The 22,545-nt window shown below is 43.5% G+C and overlaps 2 protein-coding genes across 2 annotated transcripts in view; one reads left to right on the top strand and one right to left on the bottom strand.

Annotated features, from left to right (window-relative positions):
- Positions 1 to 7,218: 7,218 nt before the first annotated feature.
- Positions 7,219 to 8,151, bottom strand: LOC142018651 (G-protein coupled receptor 55-like). Its single transcript, XM_075004610.1, has one exon. It carries the CDS (start codon positions 8,149 to 8,151, stop codon positions 7,219 to 7,221), a length of 933 nt encoding a protein of 310 aa, XP_074860711.1.
- A 12,659-nt stretch (positions 8,152 to 20,810) lies between these two features.
- HLTF (helicase like transcription factor) overlaps positions 20,811 to 22,545 on the top strand; it is a 49,629-nt gene continuing 47,894 nt past the window's right edge. Inside the window, exon 1 of the mRNA XM_075004079.1 lies at positions 20,811 to 20,930. Coding sequence (XP_074860180.1) covers positions 20,911 to 20,930 — 20 coding nt within the window. The 5' untranslated portion in view covers positions 20,811 to 20,910. The remainder of the gene's footprint in view (positions 20,931 to 22,545) is intronic.

Genomic DNA, 22,545 nt, shown 5'->3' with positions numbered 1-22,545 from the left:
GACCCTGCGGCCTCCGCCTGGAGAGTTCCTCGGTATGGCACCAGGCCCCAGGATTAACCACGTCCCCACCACCTCCCACCCGCCTCTAGCCCGACGCACTACCACCCCCCTTGCTGTCCGGCAGACTCCCACACCGCACGCCGGGCATGCGGGGAAGGGGGCAGCACTTTCCCGAAGCGACATGAACTGGGCGGGGGGGTTAGCTGGCGCCTATCCCCACGCGCGCCCATTCCCTCCCTCCGCGGCCTCGGCACGTGGTCCCCTCCCGTCAGGCGGCAGGTCGTCACGCAAGCCTGGCTTCCCGTCCGCCACTGTTCGTGGGAGGCGGCAAACATTAGAGCCAAGCGTTTCCCCTCGCGGCGGCGGCGTCAGAGGGGGCTGCCCGCGGCTTGCCCCAGTCTCCCCCATCTCCCCCAAATCCTCGTGCCACATAACAGCCACCGCAGCAGCTTCCTTCCCCCGAGGTTTCAGCTGCCCACCATGGTGCCTCGTCAATGGGCTCAAAGCCGCGAGTCTACGTCAACCTCAGCCTGCAACACGCGCCAACTGCGACCAGCTAACGGCAGTCCCTCGCCTCGCGCGCCTCACCACGACGCGGTGACACCCCATTGGCTGGCGGTCCGCCTTTCTCGCTCCGCCCCCTGCCCTTTCATTGGCTGGGCGCCTGCCTCCGCCACGCGGCTCTGGGACAGTTTGTGGCGCGACAGAAGGAACGTTAGTGTTGCAAACATGGTGCGATCTCTTTTTTTGAAACAGCATCAACCGCCGCGCTGCTTGTGTTCTTGGCCTTTTCCGGCGGGTCCTTCAGCGCCCTCTTTGCCACCTGAGTAAAGCGTGTGTGTGGTGGTAGGGGCACTTTGGAAAGGAACTTGTGTTACTTGCTTTAATGTCATATGGCTTCCATACAGTTTAATCCAGCATACCTGTGGGGACAGTCTGTGAAAAAGCTCCTGAGCTCCTGAGATGGCTTGAGAGGTTTAGAATGGGTTTCAGGGTAGAGGGAAGTTGGAATTTTGCCGTTTTCATGCTAAAGATGGGTGTCAGGCATTGAATATGCTTAATTACCCATTCAACAAACTGTGACAAGCCATAAATCTGCTGTCTCCCCAACTCAGCACCTGCAGCCAGGCGAGAAGATGGCTATGTCCACATTTGCAAGCTAACGCTAGACAGATTCAAAGTACTGTAAATGTATGACATATTTTTAACATTCAGGGTAATTAAGCATTGGACCAACTTATCTAGGGACATGGTGAAGTCTTCATCTCTTTAAATCTTCCTAAAAGATATACAGTACTATAGCTCAAATAGAAGTTCAATATAGAAATTGAGGGGTGAGGTTCTTTGGATGGCCACACAGGAGGACAGACTAAATAATCATAATGGTCTCTTCCTTAAAATCTATAAATGAATCTATGTGCAAATAAAATTGATTTTCGCTAGCATCATTGCCTGACAGCCCAAAAGTAAACTCATCCAAAAGAATTCAGATCAAATACAGATTGTTCTTAAAGTGTTTAGTTATTTGAATCACTTTTATTCAAGATTACACAGGAAAGCAGAGTTGACAATGTGAAATTTTAAATGGGTCCTTCCTTTTTTTTTTGTCATCACCTGATTTTTTTCATCTTGATGATATTTCATTAACATCTTAGTGCATCTAGTACTAACCCCTTGTGGAAGTTTCTGTTGTGTACAAATTCTACCAGGCTCCTAACGGGACTTTATTTAGCAGAACATGTTAGGAATTAACATTAGAGGAAAACGCTCTTCTCATTCTTCTGAGAGAAATCTAAAATTAAAATGGAAAAACAGCATTGACTCAGAAAAGGACAATGTTTTTTGTGCTTGTTTTTCAGGTCAAACACATTTTAAAGTTTATTAATCATGAAAAATGTTTCTTATGAATTTTCAGACTGCTCTACTGAGCAAACAAATAATCTTGTTCTTTAGGATTCAGCCTCTGTTGATCTCAGATGGTTATTGTGGGCAGACAGTTCCGTTTGTCTGCAAAATGAGAAACGTATGTGTCTGGGCTTCAATTAGCAAAGAAAAAACTCAGACCCAGCTCAGACCTCACACTTTACAAAGCTGCAAACAGTTTATGTGACATACTTTATTCAAATGACATGTTTAAAAAATTTAGATTTCAGGGGTTGGTGCTTCTCGATTTTATTTTTTTCGTAATATTTCCATCAATTAACAATTTACATTAAAAGAAGCATAAAAATTGAAAGTTCTTCCACAAAAACTAATCTTGATTTTATGCTTCTAAAAGTGTAGTTCATCTCTGAAAAGTGTGATGCAAAAACCATATCCTCTTGTAAAATGGTACTACGAGATCTACCCTGTTAGTACTACCAAATGTATTTAAGTTAATGAGGAAAAGAGTTGACTATTTTAAATTCCTGTTTGTCATAAATACTCAGCACTTCTATGAATTTCTAAATAAATCCAGGTCACATTCTGCTTTCATTGTCATGCGTGATTGAGGATATACTTTGAAAGCAATGGATTTATTTAGAAGTACCTTGCATAAATGAAACCTTTCTTATTGGTGATGATAATGCATGACAAAGAAATAATCCAGTCTGACTTTCAGATGTTGCCTTGAAATTGTACAACCAGCAGTTAGGATAAGTATATTTTTGTTCATAAACTTAGCAAAACATCCAGACACAATAAATGTTGGATCCCATGATACTATTTTATAGCCAGTTTTCTGAGGTAGATTATAATTTATTTCATTTTAAAAATTAAACTGAATTCTATCTACATATGTAATCCCATTCTTCATGGATTTGTACACCAGATTTTCTTAATAACCTCAGGAGGCTCTTCTGATTATGAACTTCTGCACCCTGCATACTTCCATAGGCATCTGAGGGCCAGTGGTGTGAATACAGGCCTGTACGCAAGAATTTCTGTACTGTGGGGGGTGTTTTTTTGTAAATGTGGACTTAAATTTTTCAAAATATAGAGGAGTTCAAAATAGTCATGCAAGGAGTGTGCATAAGAGAAGTAAATGAAAAATTTGAATGGAAAGAGTGATTGGTAAAATTATTTTGTTATAACGTGATGAGGCATCTGCCCTGCACTGACCTACCAAGGGTTATACCCTACCATTGGAGAGGGCTGAGAGTGGGGACCCTGTGGCTGTGGCATGTAACAGCCAGTTAGGGCCCAGCTGAGGGCTGTACAGTATAAACGAGGGCTTCTGGAGGAAAAGACTCCTGTTCCAGTTGTAGAGCAGGAGGGACCTAGCTGTCAGAAAGCTAGAAGCTGTCTAACACAGAGCATGGCTGGGGGACACCAGCCAGGAAAGCTCCTAGGCTGCAGGGCCTGAGACAAGGCCTAAGGATACTAGGGCTGCAAAAGGCAGGCAGGGTTGGAAACAGCAGTAGGTCAATGCCCCCTTGCTAATGAGTGGCCATTTGAGACTGCAGTTTGCCCCGAGGTAAGGGGCTACATGATGACTGGCAGTGGGCCACTGAGGCAAGGTGGGCATTGGCTTTCAGAGCACTCCAAGAGGGGAGGACCCCAGAAAGAGCGAGAGAGAGAGAGAGGGTAGTAGCCTGAGGGAAATGCATTGTGGTCTGGAAGAGATGTGAGTGCTGATTAAAGGTGGAGGTGATCAAACAAGGCAGGTAACAGCAAGCAAGACACTGGCCAGAAGAGGGCACTGCAGAGGCTGGAAGACCTAATTTCTGAGTGACCAGCAAGTGGTGTGGTGGTGGTAAGCCTTGCTCCATTACAAACAAACTAAAAATGTATACAGTAATAAAGGCATTATAGAAATTACTTTCTGGGATCTTGCTGTAGTATTGTAAGTGGAAAAACAATATTCTAAAATACTCCAGTCTGTCTTCAGAGATTTTAAGTTAAGAATATATGTGTGTGTGCGTGTGTGTGTGTGTATAGTAGGTAACAGCAAACTTCTTCATGACAGTAAGCTCACAGCAGTGTCTAAGATATGTTCATAGTTATTCCTGTTGCTAGCAGCCAAAGGCATGCTGGGAAATGGAGTCCTCTCTCTGCTCCAGAGCCAGCAGTATAGGCAGAGAGTTAGCCAAGGAACTACAGCTCCCAGTGTGTGTTGGGTTCACCTATCATGCTCTGGAGGCTCCCGTGGACAGTGCAGCAGGGAAGAAAGGATAGAAACCGGATGTGGGATGTGTGTGCATTTGCACTCTTTGCACCCTGCTGCATATGGTGCTACAATACATGACTGTCCTCTTTCTGATGTTGGCACTTGGCAAGCTCAGGAAATTAAGTTTCTCCTTTGTAAGAACCAAATACGTCCTTCCTTTGTTCACTGAATCTGTGCAGTCCCCTATCCTCTTTATGCCTAATAGGTACTTCTGCTCAGGTGATGAGTAAAATCATTTACTAACCAGAACCCTTTTGCAGTGGCTGTGACATTAGATGAAGTGACTTTGGTGGTCTTGGGTCACAGATTTTTCTTCCTGGATGCCAGAGGATTTAATTTATTTATGTAGCCTGGGAGACACTGGATTTCTTCAGTTTTACTATTCCTAGGGCTTGTCTACACTAACCCCCTCCTTCAAAGGGGGCATGTAAATGAGCCCGATCGGGGAATAGCAATGAGGTGCTATGCTGCATATGCAGCACCTCAGCCTAATTCCTGCTGCGCAAACTTCAAATTTAGCAACTTTGAAGCTCTGGCAAGCCGTGTAGCCACAGGTACTTTGAAGTACTGGTGCAACTTCATAGAGCCCTTACTCCCAAAGTTAAACAACGCAAACGTAGACAATAAATTCGTTGTATTTTTCTACATCTTTGTTTTAAGCATAAATATGTTAGATTATGGCACAATTCCTTTTATACTGTGTTTCTGTAAGAGCACTAGGCTCATTTTTTCACGTGGACAGTTCATGCCAAAATTGCAGAAATATCCCACATTGGTTTGAAAAGTTCCGATAATGAGACATTCATGAATCCCAAACTACTGTTGCTCCTGCAGGATATTCTGAAACCTGTCGCTATATGAAACCAGTACCAGATAATTTATCCTGGTTATGATGTTTTGACTGGACTCTGAAGTGTTTTTTTTTTGTGTGTAAACCTAAATATATACTCAGAATGCATGCCTACTTTGTGCTCACAATAATCTCTGAACATGGAGAAGAGCTTCAGATAAACAGGTCTGCCTTTGAGCCATTCTTAAGTTTCTGTTTATTTCATCGAGTGGATTTGGGGTGAGTGATTTCAGTGGACACTTGGGTTGCAAAGATTCATCTACTTTAGCAAGTTTATTTCAGATATTTTTAACAGACAGGTTAAAGTTTTTGAGAAGATAAATCTTTTCTTATTATGCCTTTGAGCCATCTGGGGTTTTTTTTTTTGTTTTACATTTTCTTTTTGTTTCAAAGGGAAGACAGATGTTTAGTTTTACAAGGCTTACGATATTTTTTCTATTTGCATGTGTGCTCTCACACTCATTTGCAAGGATGTCCACCTTCTTTTACTCATCCCTTCTCAAATACATCTTTACACAATCACAAGATTACTGGGGTAATCTTATTTAAAAGCAATAAACTTCAATTTTGCAAAAATCTATTTGACAGGCTTATCTGAGGAAACTGTGGCTGGGTCTATACTATGACATAAATTCGAATTTGAGGCAGTTAGCTCAATATTACCATGACTGTCTTCACTGTAAATACCATTAGCTCGATTTTGGGAGCACTAATGTTAAGATTACAATATCGCTGTTACCTGACCGGTATAGCGTCAAGTTAACATTTAAAAGTTTGAATAAAGGCCAGTGTGGAAGCGCCACTCCTTAAATTGAATTTATTAGCCTGCAGAGGTTTCCTGTATGGACCCCACAATGCCCCTCAGTGCTCCGCTCTGGCCACTGCTCTCCAGGTGCGCAGGAATTAGATAAAAGGAAAACCATGAATTTCAAATTGTGACCAGGAAGCCTGTGGCTCTGGGCTCATGTTTGTATGAGAGTCTGAGAAACATCCTTCTTTGCTATTAGTGCTGTGAATGTATCTACTCATTACAAATAGCCTCAGCATGGAGTTTAATCTATTGTTTTGTCTCTACACTGGGTAATTTTTTTCTGCTGTGCCTGGCACCAGCTGTTGACCCGTTGCACGAAATGTCAGCTAGGCTGTTGTGGGGGTCATGATTGCATAAGAGACTAAGAAACTTCTTCTCAGTGGTTTACATTTCTACATGCTCTCCCTCCCCGACAGGTGCCATGCAAGTCGGGTTTTTTTTCCAGGCTCAACTGCATCATCTGGCTAGCCCAGACCCAATAAAAGGACATGCCTGCCATTCGGGGCTGACCATGCTGCCAGGCAGCACTGTGTCCTGGCTTGCACATGGCTAGTAAGGCTCCAAGTGTGGAAAAGAATTTCAGAGGCTTGTAGCCGCTGGAGGAAAGTCTCCCAAAGCAGCAAAGATTTTCGGGGTGTTTCTGCCATCCCCCTTTTGGCAATTTCTGTGTAGTGAAGAGGGAAGACAAAAATCTTTTTTTCCTAGCCTTTTCTATCCTCTTTCTTCTAACTTTGGACCCTTTCATGTAGGGAAGAGTGGGCAGAGGGTCAGTTGAGAACACTGACTGTGCACAGAAACCGTATAATACGTCCCGCTTAGCAACTCTTTTTTTCAAAAACTTTACTATCAACTCCTCCTTCATGGTTTTCATTGTCCCTGTATTATTTTCAGGGATCAGATGCAATCAAGGGAGTGCGGACGGTCAGCGGATGGCCACTTGAGAAGACACACACCTGCTGATTTTTATAAAATCCTTGATATTTCAGTTACAGCTACAGTTTTAAAAATCAATTTAGTTATGGAACAAGAGATTTCTGTTAACTTGGAGATCTTTGTTGATGCCCTACGTTTCCTTACTTCTGACTGGAAAAACCGATGTTTGCTTACCATGGGAGAGGAATGAGGGCACTGCAATGTGGGAAGTTGTCAAATATCAGCAAAAATACCCAGAATACTACAGGAATGAGGGAACTGTGGGATAGATCCCTACAATGCACTGCTACAACAGTCAATGTTTGCTGATTGAGCGTGGGGGCAATAAGTCGACTTTGTGAGGCGCACGTGGGGAGGTGAGGTTAGTCAAATTTGAATTTATAAAATCCAGTGTTATGAATTCAAATTTATTAGTATCGATTTTTATCTCATAGTGTAGACGTAGCCTGAACTATTCTATAGAATGAAGTTCAATCATCTGGAACTGGCCTGAGCGACAGAAAATGATTTCACTAAGTCCCTCAAGTTAGTTTTTTTGCGAAATTCTTTTGCAGCAAAGTAGTAACAGAAGGCATCCAGGCAGCAGCTGACGTTGGCTAAACACATTGCCATGCGAACAAAGAGGGTAATGCTTTGTTTCATAGTGCAGTCTACAATGATATGCTGTCTTACGAGGAACTGTAAAAAGATCCCCAGATGGGCTGGTGTGAAGCAAACTATGAATACTATGAGATTGGCAGCAATGGTCTGCGCAATGGTAACTTGGTCAGCCTGTCTCTTTCCTTGGTGGTTATGGTTTAGAAGAGTCTGGATGATCTTAACAGAACAATAAACCATCACAGTCAATGGGATGAGAAATCCAAAGATTTCAACAGGAAGGATCACTGACATGCCCCATGTCTGATCTGACATATTATGGAAACATCTGAAATTGTCAGTGTTTTTGAAATTATATATAGGGATGCTGCCAAGCCAAATTATAACCCAAATGCAGCAGCATGTTATGCATGCTCTCCTGGGGGACCGGAGAATCTTAGCTTTTAAAGGGTGCTTGATAGCAATGTATCTGTCCAAGCTAATGCAGGCTATAAGGAAAATACTTCCATACATATTGACAAAGTAGAGTGATTCCATAAATGAGCACAAGGACCACTGCCCCATTTGCATCGAATAGTAAATCTTGAAAGGAAGAGAGAGGAGAAGAAGGAGGTCCGTAAAAGCAAGGTTTATCATGTAGACTGATGATTCTGGCCATTTCTTCCAAAAGCGGCAAAAAACCCACAGAGCTAGCAAATTGAGAATCAAACCAAATATGAAGGTAGGTATATAGATCACCAGCTCAAAATACTTCATTATGATCTCAATGTGGTCAAAGTAGCATTGCTTGCTGAAGATGCTGGCATTCATTTCTCTTCTAAAACCTGCAGAGAAGATTAAACACTATGATTCTATATTATAAATAGGTGACATATGAAAGGGTAAACATTTTCAAAAGTGGCTGTCACTTTCAAAAGTGACAGTGGGATAGCTACATTAGTCTGTAGCTTCACAAAAACAAACTTGTAGCACCTTAAAAACTAACAATTTGTTAGGTGATGAACTTTCGTGGGTAAGACCCCACTTCTTCAGATTGGAGCAGATAATAAAAGTCCCAGGTTTATATAGTAGTGGGGGTAAGAGAGGAAGGAGGGAAGGAAAAAGCTGGTATCAGCTGTCATTAATAGGACCAGTGGAAGACGTAAATTAAGTGGGATGTGTGCCATTGCTGTGAATATCAAAGGTGGAGGACTTCAGTGACTTAGAACTGGTCTGGACTGAAAAGTTGCATAAGCAGAGGTTATGAAAAATTCACAGCCCTGCAACATGTAGCTCTGTTGTCCTGACCTGATATACAGACAGCACTAGGCTGATCAAAGAATTCTTATGTCATTGTAGCTACTGCCTCTCATATAAGTGGATTATCTACAGCAACAGGAAAACTCCTCCCAGAGCTGTAGTGTATATCTACACTCAGGGCTGTCCTTAGGATTTATGGCGTCCTGCACAGTTCTGGTAAACTGGTGTCCCTATGCTTGACCGGTGTGTGATGTCCAGGATACTTACTGGAGGGTCCCTCGAACAGCTCTGGGGACACTTGATGTGGCCTGACTGGAGTGGCCTGAGTCCAGGGTGAGGACTAGGGTGCCACCACTGGCCTTGGACCCTGTGTCTGCCTTCGGTGGGGGTTGGGTCCCAGGGTGCTGCTGATCCTTCTCCTCAGGCTCCAACTGTGGGGTGGGGTGGGCTCCTCCATTGTGTTGACAGGGGAAATTAATGGGGACGTATCATACCCCCCAGGAGCTCATGTGGCTCCCTGTAGTAGGGGCAGGTGGGTCCTGCCCCAGATCTCTGCCTGATGTCATGAGCCCAGGTGTACTCCTGGTTGAGTTCTTTAATCTTCACCCACACCTGCTCCCTGGTGTGGGTGTAGTGGACCCATGAAGCCAGGGTGGTGGCCAGCCAGGCATATGCGGGGGCATTCCTTCACTTTGCCAAGGGGTTGAAGAGGGTCTCTTACTCATTTCTTTTAAGCTAGCACATTTGTGGTGTTTTCCCTAAAGCAGAGATTGGCAACCTGTGGCTCCGGAGCTGCATGTGACTCTTTAAGGAGTCACTTGCAGCTCCGATTGCTGCCACCACTGACTCCATGTGCAGCTCCGGAGGCTGCCGCCGCTTAGTTTTGTTGTTTAAGTGGCAGCAGCCTCCTGAGCTGCCAAGCAGTGAGCTGCGGTGGTGGGTGGGGTGGGGCAAGCTGGTAGGGTAGGAAGCCCCAGAAGAGGAAGCCAGAGGAAGGTCAGCCTGCAGAAGAGCTGGGGGAGGGGTGGCCGAGCCTACCCTGCTGGAGCTGTGCAGCCACGTGGAAAAGGAGGCAGCAGTGGGGAGCAGAAGTTGGGATGGTGGTTTGGGGCTGAAGGGGTTAAACATGGGGTTGGGGAGCGGGTTTGGGGCTCAGGGGGGTTAAACCTGGAGATGGGGGACTGGTTTGTGGGATGGGGTTAAAGCTAGGGAATGGGAGTAACAACTTTCTAACTGGTAAATATCGTTGTGTGTGTGCTGTTCTTAAAATAGGGGCTACAAAAAGTACCATTTGACTTTATTTATAGTTTTTTATGTATTTATTAAGGACTGTCTTGGATTCACGGGCATTGTGGCTCTTGAAGTATTGATTTTGTAACTGAATTTGAAAAAATGGCTCTTGTTACTATTTTGTTTGCAGACCCCTGCCCTAAAGCAATACTGAAAAACAAATATGCCTATGTCTGTGTATTGGTCTGTGTCTTGCATTTGTCCTGTGTACATGCATGAGCATACATGGAGGCTTTGCCTGTGGCTTAAGGACATAATACTTATTTTTATTTTTCTGAAATTGCTGTAACATCAAATATGAATGTGTGCAGGTTGTACAGATGGGTGTTTCTTTTCATATATTTTAAACCTCTTTATTTTTACATGCTAGCTGTCTCACTATTTTAACTGACACTGTTTGTTATTTCTATGGGTGGCTTAGGTATTTGGGGCCATAGACCAAATCCTGTTGGCTTCCCTGGCTAGCTAAGGCCTTTGGCTTGTGGGTCAGATGATGTAAGGGGTTAAAAAGGTTAGGCCATAACATCATTTTTGAGATATCAACAAAGAAGTTGACATGTATGGTGACCCATCACCATTATTTTTCATCACGTATCTCCTATCTCACCAAACTGACTCATTTTGACAAAATGTGGGGCAGGCTACTCATTGTGATTTATCCCTCCAATCAAAATTGATCAGTATCTCTAAAACTTTAAATATCTTATTTGAATATAATTATTGCATCTTCTGTACAGAGCACACATGATTTACAACAGGCATTTTGAAACAAATTTTTGATTTATGAATAAATTTGCAAAAATCATAGACAATTCACAAACAGAAAAAAGGTAAAAACTGACATTTGTTTTACTATAATTAATATTATTATGGTAATCATGATATTGCCCATTCTGTACTAGATTGAATGTAAGTGAGGTGTCCCAGGGGCCCAGTCCCCTCTGCACTGCTCACTGATACCCAACAGAGTTAATCTGCCTCCATCCACAGGTCCTCTGCAATGCTGTTCTGTGACAGTTTGGCTTTCCACAGCCTTGTAAGCAGATACATGGCTTAAAAGCCACAGTCTAGCCCTTCAAGTATACAGAAAACCGCAACGCTGTTAGTAAAGTCAATTACCATAAACCAGGAAACATTAGGTTTTTGATGGTTTCCAAGGTGCAATATAGACTATGTTCTTTATGAAGCTAAAGTTGGAGCTGATCTGTTGCTGCTGTGGGCCCCTTCAAATCTGAGCATAGCAATAAATGGAACTACTGATCTGGAATTGGTTTGCATCTGTTAAACTCTTACCATATAACTCAGGTCTTGATGAAAACTGTAGGTGTAGTTTTAAATAGAAAGGAAACTAAATGTTGAAGGATGACAACTAAAACACAAGTGTTCGGGCATATTATTCTAATTGTAATAATTATGTAGCAATTTTTGAGCACAACAATGGAACAAATTCTGCTCACAGCTAACACTAATATTGCATCAATATAATGGAGAACAGAATTTGGCTCCTACTTTTTATGGTAGGCTCCCCTTATAGTCAATAATAAGACATTAAGTATTGTTAATTTCTGCTATTAAGTAGAATTTGTTTATTTCTATTTTCTAGTTCATTATTCATGATACAGGGACACTATTTTTGATGTATTATGAGTAGGCAGCAGAAGAATGGGGTTATTCAGTACAGTAATTAACAGACATCCCATGTTGTTTCCATGTAATTAAATTATATTTACATAGTTTATTTTTATACTAAGGTATTAATAATTTGATCATATTTTTATAATATTTATTGATATTAGTCATTAAATCCCAGAAATGTCTTCTGCTATAAGATAAACAGGACACTGTGCATTTGATATTTTCTATTTATTTTTATCAGAAATAATCATCAGACGAGGTTTAAATTAGTTCTCAGCTAACTTTAATATTCTTGTCTAAACCCTTTAAAATTGTAACAGATTAAAATCTGGGTTACTTTACCTTAATTTGTAGCCAGCAAATTTGCAGGGTCTGCTTCAGATGAGCTTAGTTTATAAAAACTATCACAACACCTTTCATCAGAATTATCTGCTGATGACGTTGGTCTACCACATCCTTGTGTTAAAAAAAAAAAACAGCACTAATAAAAGAATATTTGCTTAATGGCAGCTTACCTCTCATGTTACTTTAACAGACAAATGAAGGTGAATCCTCAGGTGTTTCCAGTAAGCACTGGCCAGAAATGAAGTAAATAAATTGTCACTGAAGTCACTAGGAAGTTCTACTGAAGTCCACAGAGCTATGCGGATTTATACTGACTCAGAATCTGGCCCTTGTATTTCTGATTAAGGTACTGTGAGAATGCAGGGTAAGTCAAGACAAAGTGTCACCTTGTTATTTCCATAATATAGAATTTGCTCATTAACCTGCCTGCTTTTCAGTCTTCTAATGTGGACATTTTAAAAATTGGACATGCACAAATATACATAAATCACATGTTCATTGTGTCCAGCTCACCAGTACACTACAGCTTCTTGGTGCTTTTCTAATGGCCAGCCAATTTATCTGTGTTTGTGGCTGCTTTGCATCACTGTAGTAGCTCAAAGCATTCAGAGTGTACTGATGAATCAGGCCTATCCATACAAAAATTGGTAAAGTCTTTGTAGTCCATTTTAGGAGATGTACCATTATGTAATCTTTCAATATCCATCTTGAACAGGAAACATGTTAAGGTCTAAATTACCTGTCAAATATAGAGAACTCTTTATTTCATAAAGAAACAATGCTTGATACATATTCAAATTGCCAAATTAAATGATAGTTGAGTGGTGTGAACTCCCGTCCACTAAGATTTGGATGGAAAATAGCAGCTAATTTCACAGTCATCAGATGACAACAATTTAGAGTCATTCTCTGTGCTGAATATAAATCTGGGAGCTAAAAGTCTTCATATCGTATTAGCAATTTTCTAAGCTAATGTTTCTCAACATTTCCAGACAACTGTATCAATTTCAGTTGTCTGATTTGTCCTGCATATCCCCAAGCTTCACTTCATTTAAAATCTACTTGCTTTACAAAATTAGACTTAAAAATACAAGTGACATAACACCATTACTGAAAAATTCCTTAATTTTTAATTTTTTACTATACAATTATAACATAAATTGATTGGATTATAAATATTGTATTTACATTTCAGTCTATTGTGTATGTAGAACAGTATAAAAAAGTTATAGTCTGACATTTTAGTTTGTAGTGATTTTGCTGGTGCTTTTTATATCACCTGTCATAAAACTAGGCAAACTTTTAGATAAGTTTGATGTATCCCCTGAAAGCCCCCTCTGTACCTTTTGGACTATGCATATCCCTGGCTGAGAACCTCTTTTCTAGGCCTTCCAGCCTGCCTTAGGTGATAAATGGACTGGTGGAAGAAAAAGGCACAGCAATGCCATCTTGTGGGAATTTTATGTATGAAACAGACCACTGTTTCTTAAATTGTGGTCCGTGAAACACTGGTTTTCCGTGAACAACTCCCAGGTGTGCTGCAAGCATTTAGAAAAAGAGACTGATGGTATATATTTTCTATTATTAAACTAGATACAATGTTACTTCTTTATTGCTATGATACCTCATTAAATTATTTCATTTTGTTTTTGCTGTATATGTTGCTGTTTGTTTTGGTTTTGGTCTGACAACAATTTTTTTGTAAGAAAATTTTCATAGGTGTTCCACATAAAAAATATTGTTTGGTGTTCTGTGGTCTCAAAAAGTTTAAGAAACATGGGACTAGATTAACTAAGAAAAGAGATGAAAGATTTTTCACTTTTAAAAGTGGAAAGTAAATTTATGTAAGTCTTGATTTTCCTTCCCCCTACAATCCCACTCATAAGGTATAAATTCTTTGGCATAAATAATGATTGTTTGGTCTTTGTTCACCATTACTTCCATTTTTGCAAATGAGTCTGACATTTTCAGTTTGCAGGCGAAAACTGAGAGCAACCCTGCAACTGATGCTTCCATCTGCTCTCATGTATTTTCCAAAGAAAGCATTAGTAAAACTTTACTAAAAATAATAGAGTTGAAAATTACTCTGGATCCCCATACCCAGCAGTTTTATTCTTATACGGAGCTACTGATGTTCATTCATTGAACGGTATCAGAGAGGTAGCTGAGTTACTCAGTCTGTATCTTCAAATACACCAAGAAGTCCAGCGGTACCTTATAGACTAACAGATATTTTGGAGCATAAGCTTTCATGGGCAAAGACCTGCTTCAACAGATGTATCTGACAAAGTGGGTCTTTGCCCACGGAAGCTTATACTCTAAAATATCTGTTAGTCTATAAGGTGCCACAGGACTTCTTGGTGTTTATTCATTGAACAGTGACAAGCACAATGCCTCAGATTATTGGATGGATCTAAATAGCTGTAGAATTTGCTACACACTTTTAAAAGGTGTAGTGTGCACTCCTGTGTGTTGCAACCAGCCACCTTGGTCATTTCAGATTCAGGACTTGGCCTTACAGTCCTGCTATCCATAGACACTGTCTGCATGGGTAGTCAGGCACTCATTACAAAAGAAAAAAAAATAGTGCTCAGCACTTACCAGCCACAGCTCTTTGGGCAGGCCTTGGGACTGGCTTCTGATCAGCTGTTTTGGCAGGCCCACCACCTGTTCTGATGGCAGCAGGGCTGAAATAACTTAAATTTCTTAGTGGTACTGTTGTATTGCAATCCACCCTTGCAGGGGTGAGGGGGAAAGGAAGGGCAAGAGGTTGGGGAGTTGCACTACGACAGCACCTGTAAGAAATTTAAATAAGGAATGGAGTGATTGCCTGCCAGAAAGAGTTTACAAGATGAGGTTGGAAGATAAAACACAAGTGATTACAAAAAACAGATGGAGAGAGCACAAGGTAATCATAATTAGCATGATAAGCGGTAGAGAAAGGCAATTCTAATTCACAGAGAATTTTTATAGTCCACATGACAAGCTGTCTCTGCGCCCCAGATCCTATTAGTCCTATTAGGGAACCATAAGCCATGACAGCACAAGATTCGGGTCCCAAGGTGCAATCAGGTCCTGGACTTGCTCCAGACCTTTCAAGAATAGCCACAACCCGAAGTATCCCAATGAGAGGGCTAGGTTACCTGCCATGTTCTTACCAAACTGCCATCTCTCCATCTGAAGAGCTTCTAGAAATGGAAACAGTGAAGGAGGGAGAATGGAGATGGCGGCCCAGGGTTCTGGGAAATAGAAAGCCAGATCCTTTCCATGACTTCCCTCTTCCTCTCCCTTACCACTGGAGAGACTGGGATTGGCCAGTACCAAGAGCTACCTTTTGATTCTGCCTCAGTCTCCCAGTGGGGCTACTAAAGAGCCAGGAAATCTAGGCTGTCATACACTTTACCAGGAGAGCTGCTGAGAAGGCAGGTGAAATGGCAGGCCCCACTTGAATGGCAGCATTTTGTCAGACTCTGCCTGAGTTCCATCAGAACTATGTTGAAACCACTCCATAGAAAGTTCTGATTGTGACAAATCATGAAATTTCTATGGAAAAATACTTTATCAGAAGTTTTCTATAATAAACAGCCTCATTGGATTGGCAGATTTGTCATGGGGCTGGGAGCAGAAGAGGACTGGAGAAGGGAGAGTCATGGATAGCATGATTTTTCCATTTATCTGGCATTTTGTGTGTGAGTGTGTGATTCAGTCCAAAGCAGTGTCTCTTGCTGTTCCTGTCCTGTAGGTTTGGGGCCAGCTCTCTGCTCACAGCACTGCTCAGACTTGACCCACCCTCCCTCATGACAGATGGGCCGAACTTGAGCAGCACTGTGCTCCCACAAGCTAGGACACAATGCCCAGGGCAGATCACTGGACCAACCCTGTTAAGTCAGATACCACATGGAGTTGCGAGTGGGTTAAGTGTGGTTGCTATACTCAGTCCCACAGGATACTAGCCACCTCCCTGCAAACCCATGGGGCTTCTCTCTGCACCAGGCCAGGATTAAGATTGTGGAGCCAGGGAGAGAGGGTTCTGCAGCAGGTGATGAACCCCCTCATTGGGTGAGAAGGAGGGAAATTTTTATTGAAACTCAGGAAGCAGTCATGGTAAAATTAGTAGCATTTGACTTCTACTTCATGTACTGTGACAGCTTTGTGAATTTTTATTAAAAAGGCCATCACATATTTGCAGACATACTTGTGATCTCCCATCTGGTTGTCCTTCTCTTGCATGCACCTAGGCACAAATATCAGAGAGGTAGCCGTGTTAGTCTGTATCTTCAAAAACAGCAAGAAGTCCTGTGGCACCTTATAGACTAACAGATATTTTGGAGCATAAGCTTTCGTAGGCAAAGACCCACTTCGTCAGGTGCATGAGGCACAAATGCTAGCTGAAATTTGCTGTGGTATCCATGACAATTTCCACTAAACAAACTGGAAATGCATTTGAAGACCCTGATGCTATACCATTAAACCAGTGGGAATAGGATTATGTCCAGGAAGCAACCTTCATATTTGAAACATCAGTGTGCGCTCTGATTTACCTAAATTGGTTTCTAAAAGGTAGAGTATTTCAGTTTTCAAACTGTCCTTCCTGACAGCTGCTGTTTAAGCCTTTCATTGCAAGATTAAATTTTAGCATTTTTAAAGAAGTCTGACTTTAGTTCTTGTCAGTGTTCCTTTGAGCTGTAACCTTATACAATCAACCAATTCTGATGTATTAATTTCATGACTTAAAATGTTTGCCCAATTGATAAATGTAATATAAATAGGTGGAACACTTTAATAGATAAACAGCTGAAAAAACACAATTTTGTACAGTATTTGACTTTCTCCTAGCTGGCAGGAAGATTTATCAGTAGGCATTACACTAGAGATCCTCGTTCCAAAAGACGCATTGTTTCACCAGATAGCATTATTTTTCAACTGAGCTCAGAGTGCATCCTCTGAATTTCTTTATTGAAATCTCATGTATCCTTGCATGGTGGGGGTATTATACAGTATGCAGCCAAAAAAGCTTTTAAGAAGTCCCCCTTTCTTTTTGCATTAGTCCTGTGCTGCAAAACAAAAAACTGGTTGTGTATGCATTCTCCTCATCACTAATCAGATACAATGGTAGCGTTTAGGTTCAATTTACAGCTTATCCAGTTACACCTATGGCAGCACTGGTAGACAGCTTCCATTCAGTTTTACTGCTTGGGGCACTAGTAAGGAAACTATTGTCAAAGGGCCCAATTCTGTAAGGGATAACTACTTTAGAACATAAATATGGCCACACTGGGTCAGACCATTGATCCATCTAGTCTAACAAAGATACAGTAACTCCCCGAGATACACACAACCAAGTTTCACATGTCTTGGGTTAACATTCCTGTCAGGGGAGGCAGCCAAGAGGCAGGCTGCTGTCACTGACAGGAGCAGGGCAACCGCTCCTGTCGGGGTGGCAGCCTGACTCTTGCCACCCACCAGAGCAGTTTCCTGCTCTTGTCAGGGGTGGCAGCCACTCCTGTCAGTGGCGGTAGTGAGAGTCAGGCTGCTGTCCCTGACAGGAGCAGGGAAACTGCTCCTGTCAGGGGTGGCAGCCTGGCTTTTCACTGCTGCCTCTGACAGAAGCGATTTCCTGGTCCCAGGAGTGGTGGGGAGCAGGGAACCAGATGACAGCCTGGTTCCCCTCCACTTGCAGAGCTGGGAAACTGACCAGGGCAGCAGCCCTGGTCAGTTTCTTGGCTCCAAGGAGGGGAGGGGAGCTGGGAGCCAGGCTGCCCCTGGTTCCCCACTCCCCTCCACTGGTTGGAGCCAGGAAACTGACCAAGACTGCTGCCCTGGTCAGTTTCCTGGCTCTGCAAGGGGAGGGGAGCTGAGAGCCAGGCTGCTGCCTGGTTCCCAGCTCCCTGATGCTTGGGGGTGGGACCCAGGAAACTGAGCAGCCATGGGCTGCCTTGGGCAGTTTCCCAGGTCCTGCAAGCAGTGGGGAGACGGGAAGCAGGCTGCCCCCCGTCACCCCCAAGATTTGCATGAAAATTTGAGTTATACAGGGGTTGCAGGAATGCAACCTCTGTGTAACTCAAGGGTTTACTGTACCAGTACAGAACTGTGAGGGACCCAGCTATTCACTTCTCTCCATTGTGAAAACTGACCATTTACTTTTAACCTTTATTTCCTGTCTTATCTAGTTACTGATCAAGGAGAGGACCCTTACCTCTGAACCCCTGAGGAGTATTTACTTTCTGCAAGAAACTGGTTTGGGACCTAGTCAAAAGCTTTCTAAAAGTTTAAGACACAGGATCAACTGGATCTCCTTTGTCCACTTGTTGACGCTCTCAAAGACTTCTAATAGATAGTGAGGCATGATTTCCATTTATAAAATTCATGTTGACTCTTCCCCAACAAACCATGTTCCTCTCAATTTCTGTTCAGCTTCAATCAATTTTCTTGGTATTGAAGTTAGGCTTACTGGCTGGTAATTGCTAAGACTGCCTTTAGAGTCTTTTATAAAAGTTGGCATTTAGTTGAGCTATCTTTCAGTCATCTGGTACAGAGTCTGATTTTAAGCGTAGGTTACACAGCATAGTTAGCAGTTCTTCAATTTCATATTTGACTTCCGTTACAACTTTAGAACTTGAGGGTGAATACCATCCAGTCCTGATGACTTATTACTGTTCACCATTTTGTTCCAAAGTCTCCACTATAGACACTTTGCTCTGGAACAGTTCCTCGGACTTGTCACCTGAAAAAAGGGCTTAGGTGTGGGGATCCCCCTCATATACTCTGCAGTGAAGACTAATACAAAGATCTCATTTAGCTACTCTGCAATGGTCTTCACTGAGTATTCTGTCAACACCTTGCCTAGGGAATGTCTACACAGCAAAGAAAAACCTTTGACTGGCCCATACCACCTGATTTGGGCTCATGTGGCTCAGGCCACAGGACTGTTTCATTGCTATCTGTACTTCCTGGCTTGGGCTGAAATCCAGGGTCTAGGTGTCTCACTCCCCACAGGGCCATTCAGTAATGCACATACCCTGACATTGTTCTTCCTCTTGCTTCTAACGTAATGAATATTTTCTTGTTATTCTTCATACCTCTAGCTAGTTTAATCTCAATTTGTGCCTTAGCTTTTCTATTTTTGCCACCTATATACTTGCATTTATATTCCTCCTTTGTAATTTGAAGTGATATGACTGGTTTTTGAGTTTAAGCTCACTGAAGATCTCCTGGTTAATTTAGGTTACTCTCTTGCCATGCTTCCCGTCTTTCCTATGCAGTGGGAGTCTGTTCTTGTGGACTTAATAATGTCTCTTTGAAAATCCACCAGCTTTCTCAAACTTTTTTCATCGTAGACTTGCTTCCTTTGAGAGCTTACCTACCATTTGCTGAGTTTGCTAAAGTCTGCCTTTTTGAAACCCACTATCTTTACTATCCTGTTTTCTTATAATCGTGAATTCATCATTTCATGATCACTTTCATCCCACTGTGCTTTCCACATTCAAATGCTTAAACAGTTCCTCCCTTTTTTGCAAAAGCATATCTACAACAGCCTCTCCCCTGAGAAGTTTTCTCCCCCTTCTGGAATAAAAAAATTGTCTCCAATGCATTGAAAAAGCTTGCTGGATAATCTTTGCCATGCTCATGGCTCACAGGTGACATAGTCAAGGAAAGGCCTTGCCTTCCCAAAACAGCCCATGCTCTGGCTGGCTGGTACTGCAGCATGGCTGCCCAGCTCTCCAACCAGCCAGGAAGGATCAGGCCACTGCATGGTTGCCGGGCTCGCCAGGTTGTGGCATGGCTCTCTAGCCAACAGAGACTCTGGACAGCTGGGAAGGATGGGGCTGCTCCACCTACTGGGGGGTGCTCAGGAGCTGAGAGCAGTAATTTGGGATTGCAGTGGGGTGAGGGGGTGGAGTTTGTGGCAGGGGTTAGGCCTCTGATAGAAGGGACAGAGCTAGGAGTTGCCTTCCTCAGCTTAGTGTTTAACCACTGTTCATGGCTATGTAACAAGAAGTCTAATGGCACCTTACAGACTAACAGATTTTTTGGAGCATAAGTGTTCCTGGGCAAAGATCCACTTTGTCAGATGCAACAAAGGGTCCTGTGGCACCTTATAGACTAACAGAAAAGTTTAGAGCATGAGCTTTCGTGAGTTAACTCACTTCTTCAGATGCTGAGTTAACTCACGAAAGCTCATGCTCTAAACTTTTCTGTTAGTCTATAAGGTGCCACAGGACCCTTTGTTGCTCTACAGATCCAGACTAACACGGCTACCCCTCTGATATTTGTCAGATGCATGGCTGTACTGTATTTTTCTAATACTTGTCTGGGTATTTGACCCATCGCCACCAGGTCCTCTGTTTGACATGATTTCGTTAGTTTGTAAAAAGAAGCTTCATCCACCTCTTCTTCACCATACGTACCCACTCCTGCAGTAACACCCGCCTCAAACCGAGCACTTCTGTTTGAGTCACAGCCATGGCATAGTTCTGAGAAAGGGACCTAGTCCTGGTTTAAAGACTGCCAGTCATAGAAAGGCCACACTACTTCCCCAACTGAGTTATCTCAATGGGTATCTACCAGCCCAGTTTAAAATGTCCTCGTTTGGAGGCCTTTCGCTGCTCGGTTAAAGACCCATAGAAACTCAGAAATCGCTTTCCCCCACAGGTGGCTGCAGGCGAGGAAGCTGAGCCGCATCTTAACCTTTTCTGGGAGCCAAACAGCTTGAGCTGTTAAACTATCGCCGGGAGCTTGCCACGCAAGCTCTGCAGCAGAAGCGTTGTGCCGCGGCACGGAGCCAGAAAGCCGCTGAAGCAACCAGCTCCCATACGGCGGCGAATGGAAAGTCTCGCGGATCTGTTCTGGTAGCACGGAGAGCCCATCGAGAAAGTCCCACCCTTCCGTCATATCCCTGTTCTCATTGGCTGATGCCAGTGAAATTCGGAGTGAGATTGGTGCTGCTATTGTCAGTCAGGCTGGTAATGCCGTGCTGACTGCAGGAGCTGGAGGTAACAGGAGGGCAGGGCGGAGGGGCTGTTGTGTCTTCCGTGCCGCGCGGCGGTCCCTAGTGGCACTATGGCTTGGATGCACATGAGGTGAGGCCCCGCGGGGGACAAGCAGGCAGGCCTTGTGTAATCGGCCAGTGCAGGCCATGCTGGGGCTTGGCGGCCTGGGCTGGGGAGGCCGAGGTAGGGGTGGAGCTGGGCTCTCTGGGCTAGGGAGACCGGGGTGGAGCTGGGCACTGGTCGGGGAGCGGGGGCGCAGCTGGGCACTGGGGAGAGGCCGAGGTAGGGGTGGAGCTGGGCTCTCTGGGCTAGGGAGACCGGGGTGGAGCTGGGCACTGGTCGGGGAGGGGGGGCGCAGCTGGGCACTGCTGGGGGGGGTGCTAAGGGGTTGGGGCTGGGTGCCCTGGGCCAGGAAGGTTGTCGGGGTGTGGTTGGCACCCTGGGCTAGCGAGGCCTGCAGGGCTGAGGGGTTGGACCTAGGTGATGCCTGGGTTTGGGGGGTGCGTGGAGCTGAACTGAGGGGTGGAGTAGGTTTTTGGGACAGTGGAGTGGTGGTTATTATGGAGAGTTCTCATTTGTAGTGTTGAGAGGGTGTGACCGATGGACTAGGGAGAGAAAGCAGCAGTGCTCACTATGATGTGAGATGCCTGCCTCTTCCATCCTCCTTATTTATGCTGTGATCACTATTTCTCCTTAGCTGGGTTCTCCTGCTCTTAAACCCTGGCATCCCATTTTAGTTATATACTGGTTGTAAATATTCTACATTGCAGCAACATCAAGGTTGTGCCTTTAAATATCACATCTTGAACAAGTGTAGAATTTGAGTCAGAATCAGTATAGCGGAAAGTGCTGCCTGAGGAGTCTCAAAATGAACTATGAATGATTCACCTGGGGTGCCTCTACACTAGGAGCTAACTACTTCCAAGTAGCCGGCAGAGAGTGGATACGCATTCTTCCCTTACTTTGAAGTCCTTCCTCCATTCCCAGGAATGGTGTAGTGCCCTACTTTGAATTAAGGTGTGTGTAGTTGCTCAGCTTTGAAGTTGCTTACTTCAAAGTTGTACTTCAAAGTAAGCACTTCAAAGTACAATTTTTATAGTGTAGACACAGCCCTGGTATACCACAGGAACAAGTACTCCTTAAACCAGTTGCTCAGCCCCCCTCTATACAGATTTTGTGTGTTTCTTTCCATGTCAAGTCACAGGTAGAGTTGACACAATAAGTTAGGGGACTGCTTATTTAACTTGCTCCTTCACCCACCCATGCAATGCTTTTTATCGCTATTTGTGGCTTTTGAACTGACAACTTGTTTATTTCATGTGAAATTCTGTGTAACTGCACATGCACAGAATTCATGGGCCCCACAACTTTTTTTGCTGCTTTACAGAAAAATTACTTTTTATGATGAAGTAAAGGGAAGTCGCAAAAGCAATCATGAGTGACTTCCCCAGCAGTGCAGGCAGGTTAGTTTGGGCACCCAGAGTAGTTGGTGGAGATATAAAACTGCTACAGGGGCAGAGAGAGGGAGAGGGAGAGGGAGAGACACTGCATTATTCTGAGTAATAAAGTATGCAGAATTTTAAAATACTGTGTGCAGAATTCTTAATTTTTTGGCACAGAATTCCCCCCAGAGCAGTAACGCCCTGTCTGTGCTGCTTTCTGCCACTCCTGTTGGCCATGAATGGCAATCCATGGCCAGTTAGGG

Source organism: Carettochelys insculpta, chromosome 10 (assembly GCF_033958435.1).
Source record: "Carettochelys insculpta isolate YL-2023 chromosome 10, ASM3395843v1, whole genome shotgun sequence".
In the NCBI taxonomy this organism is placed as follows: Eukaryota; Metazoa; Chordata; order Testudines; family Carettochelyidae; genus Carettochelys; species Carettochelys insculpta.
This window is presented reverse-complemented; position numbering and strand designations above follow the sequence as displayed.

Excerpts from the sequence above, each read along its gene's own strand:
- LOC142018651 (XM_075004610.1), bottom strand. The coding sequence starts at position 8,151 with ATGAATGCCAGCATCTTCAGCAAGCAATGCTACTTTGACCACATTGAG.